Source organism: Cornus florida, unplaced genomic scaffold, assembly GCF_030987335.1.
Source record: "Cornus florida cultivar Cherokee Brave unplaced genomic scaffold, ASM3098733v1 CherokeeBrave_3.0.0_Hap2_Chr10, whole genome shotgun sequence".
Taxonomy (NCBI): Eukaryota; Viridiplantae; Streptophyta; class Magnoliopsida; order Cornales; family Cornaceae; genus Cornus; species Cornus florida.
The window spans coordinates 72,381,624-72,390,971 of record NW_026775580.1 but is presented as its reverse complement, the minus strand read 5'-3'; the positions used below and the strand labels follow the sequence as shown (position 1 = coordinate 72,390,971).

Here is a 9,348-nt window from a genome sequence, read left to right as displayed (position 1 = left end):
CATAAGTATTGTGATAGGTGTTACATATGTATTTGCATAAGTGTATCACTTGAGAGTTGTATTTGGATTCTATTATTTTGGGCCTTACAAATTGTCTTACAAATTTATTGGGATGTTTCTTATACCTTCAGAACGAAATTTTTTACATAAGTATTGGGATCGGTTCTACATATGTATTTGCATAATTTTATTACTTGAGAGTTGTATTTGGATTCTATTACTTTTAGCCTTACAAATTGTCTTACAAATTTATTGGGATATTTTTTATACCTTCAGAACGAAAATTTTTACATAATTATTGGGATAGGTCTTGCATATGTATTTGCATAAGTGTATCACTTGAGAGTTGTATTTGGATTCTATTACTTTGGGCCTTGTAAATTGTCTTACAAATTTATTGGGATGTTTCTTATACATTCAGAACGAAAATATGTACATAAGTATTGGGATCGGTTCTACATATATATTTGCATAAGTTTATCACTTGATAGTTGTATTTAAATTTTATTACTTTGGGCCTTGCAAATTGTCTTACAAATTTATTGAGATGTTACTTATACCTTCATAATGAAAATTTTTGCGTAAGTATTGGGATAGGTGTTACATATGTATTTGCATAAGTGTATCATTTGAGAGTTATGTTTGCATTTTATTACTTTGGGCCTTGTAAATTGTATTACAAATTTATTGGGACGTTTCTTATACCTTCAGAACCAAAATTTCTACATTAGTATTGGGATAGATCTTACATATGTATTTGCATAAGTGTATCACTTGAGAGTTGTATTTGGATTCTATTACTTTGAGCTTTGTAAATTGTCTTACAAATTTATTGGGATGTTTCTTATACCTTCAGAATCAAAATATATACATAACTATTGGGATAGTTTCTACATATGTATTTACATAAGAGTATAAGTTGAGGGGTTTCTTTGGATTGTATTACTCTTTGGCTCTGCAAAAAATGGAAAAATGCATGACAACACGTCAATTAAAAGATAACTATTGTGGATGCAAGTACTCTATTACTTACGAATTATTTAGGATTTTTCTCATAACTTATGTACGAAATTACGGACATAAACCAATTATATTTCAATGCATTTGTCTCAATTCAAATACTTGACTCACACTCATATCTCAACTAATTACATTTCATAATGCATGATCAAAATCACTTATCATGCATTTTCATAATATACAAAATTATACAAATTTGTCCAACCCACCGAAATTGTTATAAAAGCAAACAACAATTAAGCAGAGTTAAATCAACAACATCATAAAAACAATGTTAAATACATAATGGAATGATTGTCAATAATGAAAGAGTCGTTAAATTCGTCGGTCCAATCTCCGCGATTGACATTTGGGACGTTGGCCTGACACTCGTTTTGCAATTGTTTAAATCTGCTATCTTTGAATATGATCATGGCACAAAATACAATCAAATTAGATAATATCACAAGACACACAAGAAAATTTCATAAAAAATATACTGGTACAAATTGTGTTGACAAGGACAACTACGTATCTTATCACTTCTAAAATCATCAGCGAACCAATCATAATGTGAATAACTGGTATTGGAAATGCATGAATCGGTAACAACGGTTTGCAGCATTATATAGTTTTCCTTATATATTATAAACTAGTAATTAAATAATTATGCAACTTTGTATATTGTAATTTATATATTGGTTCCACCTTAACAACACACTTGCCTGGTTAGTTAATGGAGTACTTATTTCACCAGGCAGTTGCCAAAACCTTGTGTGATGTATTACACGTTGTGGTGGTGTGACATAACTTTCTTTACTGAGAAATTCAGCTAGATTTTTACAGCCCTACAAAATAAATGTTGTAAAATATTTGACCAGAGATTTCCTTGTAACCATAATGAACATGTTAAGCAATGTGCTGAAAATTGTTATGCAACAATACTCACATTCACTAACACGTGGTAGGGGATTGTTCGACTATGACTACTGCCACCTACCTTTCCAGATTAAAGGGCTTCATTGCAATTCTACAACACAATTATAAGAATTATTACGTATGCACAATTTAATACACATAACTAGTATTGCTGATGAAAGTACTTGGAAAATAGAAAGGGGATAAAAGTACCTCAACCTGAACTGTTCGTTTCATTGATTTCGTCTTATTGCGACTCTTTAGCTCCATGGTCGGTTTTAACCTCTTAAATTTTCCTTTCTGTGTATCTTTACACTTGAGCCCATTGGGGATTTTGTCACTATTTATGTTGCTCCCCAAATATTGCTTTTTGCCTTTATGACCACTATAAATTTCATTCCTCTCAGCAAATCTACGCCTACAACTTGATTGGGCAATTTTTTTCTACTCCATGGCTTTGAGTAACAAATCATTGTATCCGTACTTATCCTCCGATGCAATGGAATAAATTTCTGTCAGAATATGACAAAGTACCCTGTGCCGTCTCCTAACCTCAATTTTCAGATCCGCATTGGCAATCACTTCACTAAAAAGATTTTCTTCCAAGCTGCCATCTCTAGCAGTTCTAGTCCACCTTCTTAATATATATTAACGAGGCAATGTATTAGCGAACATGCATGAGTCCTTTAAGATTTTCAAACTATGCCTATAGATAATACCCTCCCTTTCAAATTTACAATAAGAACATAAAAATTCATCTTCTGATGTCTTCGTCACATCGCGTTGCATCCCATCCTCACCAACGACTTTGTAAACACAACCTCTGTTGCCATCGATGGGACTGCAACTAATGATCCTTTGACTGGCACTAGCTATTAAGAACTCGTCTTGGAAAATATCAAATATAACCTTTGTGTACAGGTTTGCCGCCTCTATTAATATGTTATAGTTTGTTTGCAGTTGAGGTATATTATGGAGCAACCCATACTCGGCTACATACTCCTTGTAACGCTTGTCGAACAACAGCCTTTCAAAGTGTGTGAAGAAATCTAAAAGAATTAGTTGCCTGAATAAGTATGCCTTCAAGCAACCATTGAAGCTTTCACTCAGTTGTATGCTGCGGATACCCGCAGACCAAACATGTTTGATAAATGCCATGCCCATCTATGTTTCAAACCTAACAGATTTGTAGGCCATGTCTTACCAACAAGACCATATTCCGTTATCATTAAATTCCATTCCCGGGTAAATTCTCCCGTCTCCTCAATTTGAAACATTAATTTTGATAACACCTTCTTTAAGCCTTGCGCACGTCTAAACAAGAACGCTAGATGCTTCTGTGCATTTTGCATTAGGTGCCAAACACACAGATAATGTTTTGTCCCTGGCATCACTTGTAAAATTATTTTCTGTAATATAACTACGTAATAACATGTACCACTGCCAACTACACAATGTAAAAGGAAATGCAAAGAGTGGAGATCTGAATTGAAAACACTTGCGTCAATGCCTTTCCCATTGCAGCATCTTGATCAGTGAAGATCGTTTTGGTCACTTTACTGGACATTGTTTTAAAAAACGTTTGAAACAACCAAACAAACGAATCTGCAGTCTCGTCATACATGAACGCTGCTCCAAATACAGTGGTCTCCCGGTGATGATTCAACCCCAAGAAACTTCCAAATGGACGGTTGCCATGTTCAACTTTGTAGGTTGTGTCAAAACTAACATCTCCAAAATTGCAATAATCAACTATCATTTTTGAATTAGCCCATAATATGTTTGTGATTATTTGATCACTGTCCAATTGGAATGCATAAAAGAAATATAGATCTTCACAAGACTGAGTCTCAAAATAATTCATTAGCCATGTTGCCTCTTCATATTCAAGCTTATTTTGTGTTCGGGTCCTTATATGATTTTCTAAATCCAACTTCATGTACCTGACTAATTCTTTTCCACCAGTTTACCTTCCCATCAACTCATATAAATTGCGAGGGGTTATTCCTGAATCAGAAGCCAATTCCAAATCAATGGCCTGAACGTGGGTAATTTTACACTGGGACGACAGCATGTGAATGCATTCATCAATCATCAATGGTTGTGGCTTTCAACAAATTTTGTAACTTCCAACTTCTGGGTATACTTGGAATATTGTATAAGCATTCGAGCAAGGTAACCAGTTCATACTGTCCCGAATGTTGTCAACCCTGAAACCTTCCTTGTAGCATATTAACAATCTCGATGATAGTTTACCAGTCTTCTTGCTCTTATTAAAATACTCTTTGCGGATGCTAAAACCGACTCGATGGGCATATGAACTATAGAAATCATATGCCTCTACCTTAGTTTCAAACTTCATACCTATTTTTGGTTTTCATTATATGACATCGGCCCTACAATAGGAGCGCTTCTTGTATATGTTGTGTCTTCGATGCTATTTAATACCTCTTCCATTCCAATAATTCAAATAAGAAACCTACAACATAAAAAAGAAAAAAGAAAAAAGAAAAAAAGAAAGAACAAAAGGCTGTCTTGCAGGCACGGACAATTTTATTTATTGGAACAATTTTCTGACCTATTAACATTATTCAGGATAGTATAATGTATCAGGAATCCAATTTCCTCAACAGCACATATTTTAATTGTGCTACAAATAACAAAATTAATGATTTATTTAACTTTTTACATCTCAAACATGCACTTCCAACCTTTTTGGGCCTTCTATTTTCATAAAAATTACAACTATGTTAACTTATCCATTTCACTTTTTCCAAATCAAAAATGGACTTGCAAACTTTTTTGGGCTTATTTTGAGAAATATTACAACCATGTTAAGTTATTTATAATGAACAATCATAACTCTCAATGGAAACTTACAAGAATACAATGGAAAATTTATTCTAACATCTTAAATTGGAAGTGTAAAACCTCCATTCAACCTCCATTTCTTATAATAAATAATATCACAACTATTTTGTAGTATTTATCACGAATAAAACACTGTAATATTACAGGAATACAATGAAAAATTTATTCTAACATCTTAAATTGAAAGTTTAAAACATAACATAACTTAAAATAATATCACAACTTTTACACAATTTAATAATAAAATTTTCAGAATTTCTCATTCAATTTTTTACAATTTAATAACAGTTCAAGAATAACCAAACAAAACTAATGAAACACAATGTCATACTATTCACAAATTCATTTACAAAACCAGTACAATGTAGCTTTGTCTTCTTCGGCGTTCAATCAAACACAGGACACTGTAGCTTCGTCTTCTCCGGCGTTCAATCAAACCTTTGGAAAGAAATTGTAAATTTGGAAACAAGAAAATTAAGGAAAGCTGAGACTTTTTTGGGAAGAGGAATTTATTTCTTTCTATATTTTGGGAGAGAGGAAGAAAGAAGATTAAGAAGAGGCGCTATAGCTTCGTCACTGTAGCTTCGTCTTCTCCGACGTTCAATCAAACATTTGGAAAGAATTGTAAATTTGAAAAGAAGAAAATTAAGGAAATCAGAGCTGAGACTTTTTTTGGAAGAGAAAGTTATTTATTTTTATATTTTGGGAGACAGGAAGAAAGAAGATTAGGAAGAGACGCTAAATCTGTTTTGGAATTTTCAATTTGGCACTTAAATCTGAGTTTAAATAGGTATAATTTTGTATATGTGTATATATATTTGGTATATGTGTGTGTATATATATACCTTTTTTTACCCGAAATCCTGTTTGGCCATTTTTCCTGTCGCAACAGTGCATGAACAGTAAAAATCGGAAGAAACAGGTCTCCTGTTCCACTGGAGACGATTTCGGTGGCCATCAACCTGTATTAATTTTTATTTGGAGGTGATCATTCCCTATTTTCATGATCACCACCCAACAAACACATGGAACCGCCCCACCTGCCTTGAAAAAATGCCTGCATTGCTCTTCTAGCAATATCGATTGTCGCATTCTACAATATTTCAAATTAAAACCTTTTTGACAGAGCTTCTCTAAGTTCGGAAAACGAACAATAAAATTTGTGGAATTAATTAACCCCAAGTTGGAAATTAAATTAACACTCTTCTCAGCCAAATCCAAAACAACAACTCAGTAGTACAATAATTCTATTTTTTTTTTCTTTTTTTATAATTAAAAAGATAATAGTATTTGTTAGCCATAGGCAAAACTCAGTTTCACCTTCATGAAATGATGCCAGAGTCTCTCTCGTTATGTTGTAAACAACTTCAATTCCGTAAAAACGACATGATGTAATATATTATACGTGCTATAATATATACACATATATACATACATTATACATATATGTAGTATATCATATATAAATTAACTAAATGTGTAGGTACATAGTAACCATGCATGGTCCCCAAATGAACAACTTGCAAATGTTTTAACTCCTATTACATCAAAGTCACTTTAGTGGATTTATTATCCATATATATAAGAAGTAAAAGCAAGGCCTAACTTTCATGTATTAATGTCAATTACATTAGTTTATGATAATAACCCTCCAATGGTTAGAACAATACAACCTTTTTTTGGTAAGTACCACGTACATAAAGAACTGGACATACGTAGAGGTATACTAATAAATATTGGGACCACATACAAAAGTGAAAAAAATAAACAAATACAGCATTGATAACAAATTTTCTTGACATGAGTAGACATAAGAGATATGAACGTGATCATCTGCTGTACAATTTGGTGCACTGTATGGCAGGAGATCTACCTCTAAGAGGCACACTCGAAGCATCAAGCCTTCATGCCTCCACCTAGGGATGACCACGGATTGAATCGAATTAGACATTAAACTTAATTTGATTCGTTTCCTATATTTTAGGTGAAAATTAAATTCAATCCAATCCGTTATTTTACGGATCCAATCAGATTGGTTTCACTGATTGGTCTTTTTTCAAATAGCTCAATATTATTATTTTTAATCATTATCTAATAGATGAATTTTTAACGTTAGTAAGACTTAATAGGTCTTTTGAAAATAAGATTTAGTAGGTATACTTTATGGTTAAAAGTCAGTAAAACTTAAAATAATAACAGAATTAATAAAATAGAAATAGTGTAAATATGTATTTTTTATATATAATTTTAATCCGTTAATGGATCCATGGATTACGAATCCCTTATATATCAATCTGTAATTATACTACGAGACTAAAAAATCAATTCAATCTGCAAGAATCAAATCGATTTCACATATTGACGAATCAAATGAACACTCCTACCTCCACTTCCAAACATAGCATGATCTTCTAAATACAACTTTTGCTGACATTTTATTAATCACTGAGAAAAATAAAATAAAATCATATATATATATATATATATAAAGCGCATTCATATCAAATTGAAATGGGAAAGATAATAGAATATTGCATATGTTTTTAGCCTGTACACATATAAATATATAATGTTACTTACTGTATATGAATCCATACACCTTTACTGGGAATTTCTTGGAGAACCACGAATAGAAGATAATATCCAGATGGTGCAAGATTACGCGAATTCGGTGTCCTCACTCTCACTTCATAAGTAAATTTCCTTACTTTTCTCAGCTTGTTCCCACCAAGCACTAACAATCTTTGATTCATTGAAAATGAGTGTGTGTTAAATGGTGGTACCAACATTGTAACAGAGATCAAATTCTCATTTAGCACACCCATTACCTTGAATCGAACTGTTACCTTCTGCCCATACCTAAGCTTAGCTTGAGAAATAGGTGAAACAATTCTAGGGCGCAAACCTCTTGACCCTGAATCCAAATATGACGGTGAAAATGCTTCCAAACTTAATTCCGTCGGAAAAAGTATTCCGGTAAAATTATAGAACACATTAGGATTGCTACCACCAACAAGAACCCTACCGTCACGCAACATAATTGCCGTGGAGTGGTACAAACGAGGTATGGTGGTGGGATTTTGTACCTCGAACCGAGACTCAATTGGGCTATCAGGTCGGTAAATTATGGGTTTGAGAACCGGGTGCCGAGCCTTTTCCCATCCGGCAGTCCCGGCAGCCGCACCGTTAATGATCAGTACGTTGCCGTTTGGTAGTAAAAGCATGTCACCCATAACCCGAGCCAGAGGCATTCTCTCCACAACCCACTGCGGATCCGGGTCGGTTATTTTGATTCGCCCACACGTTTTCAAAGCACCGACAAACTTACCACTTTGCACGCTGGTGTACGATCCTTTCGGTGCACCACCACAAACCAAAACTTCAGCTTCAATATTTTCAGGTCGCTGCAAGTCCTTCAATGGAAGGAGAACGGAAGACCTAGTGCTCGGATAATTCCGAGGATTGCCTCCGGGAATCTCCGGGTACGTCCTAACGACGACACGGTTCACGTACTCGAATAGTATAGCTCGATTATTAGCAAAAATAAACAAATTTCCATCAACATTGAGAAAAACGAATGGGTATAGATTGTTCTCTATCTCTGGCTCATTGGTCTGAGCTAAAAAGGGTAAATTATAAGATTTTTTGGACGAAGCAGTTTTTGGGTAAAATTCGTAGTTGAACTGGTTCCGGCCACCGACAATGATTTGCCGGCCGTCCGGCAATATGTGATTGGTGACATACCATCTTCTATGAGTTAACCCGGAGCTGACTTCCTCCCAATCACAGTCCATGCATGGCCGATAAATTCGGACCACATGTTCTCCATCATTGAACCCGCCGGTTTGGATCAGACGGCCGTCAGGCATGACAGCACCTGAGGAGCACCAGACGTCGGTGAGGACCGTGAGAGGACGTATAGTGTTGGATGTGACGTCGTATTGGACTGAGTGAGCCGTGCAGTCATTGGTGGAAGCAAGGTGGCATTTGCGGTTTGGGAGTGAGATGTTGGAGCGGCCGAAATCGGTTCGGTCGAAGATGACAACTCGGTCGTTGTGGAGGAGCTGCATGTGCATGGCTGATATGCCAATGTTGGGATTCAGAAGTTTCCACCGGCCGCCAGATGCGTGGGTCAGATTCAGGCAACATTGTCCGGCGGCTATAACTAGTAGCTGCCGGAGGAGGAAGGAAAAAAGCAAGCTTTTGGTCATGAATTTTAGTTTTTGGGGGTAAGTGGGTGTTTGTTAAGTGAGATTTGGGATTTAAATCCTTTATAATATTAGGACTTTGATATACAGAAGCCCATAGGTAGAACTCATAAAAAATGTAGGGGTAGAAGGCTTTGCTTTGATTATGAACATGAATTTTGTGGGCTTAGATATCATTTTCAATAAGGTTACGAGAAGGATTTCTATTTCACGCGGAAGATAAAAAATAAAATAAAAAAGGGAAAATTACATATAAATGGAGTTAAAGTTTCATATTTACTTAGAGACTGAGTCAAAGTTCCATATTTCTCTAAAATGGATTGCTGAGGTGGCACATGGTTTTTTACTGTTT

The 9,348-nt window shown here is 34.8% G+C and overlaps 2 protein-coding genes across 2 annotated transcripts; both read right to left on the bottom strand.

Annotated features, from left to right (window-relative positions):
* Nucleotides 1-3,364: 3,364 nt before the first annotated feature.
* Nucleotides 3,365-4,279, bottom strand: LOC132277840 (protein FAR1-RELATED SEQUENCE 5-like). The gene is made up of 3 exons (XM_059779681.1): nucleotides 4,064-4,279; nucleotides 3,888-3,976; nucleotides 3,365-3,716 (listed from the first exon to the last, which is right to left on the bottom strand). Exons 1-3 carry the CDS (start codon nucleotides 4,277-4,279, stop codon nucleotides 3,365-3,367), a joined length of 657 nt encoding a protein of 218 aa, XP_059635664.1.
* A 3,085-nt stretch (nucleotides 4,280-7,364) lies between these two features.
* On the bottom strand, nucleotides 7,365-8,999 carry LOC132280142 (aldehyde oxidase GLOX1-like). Its single transcript, XM_059782271.1, has one exon. It carries the CDS (start codon nucleotides 8,997-8,999, stop codon nucleotides 7,365-7,367), a length of 1,635 nt encoding a protein of 544 aa, XP_059638254.1.
* Nucleotides 9,000-9,348: the final 349 nt, after the last annotated feature.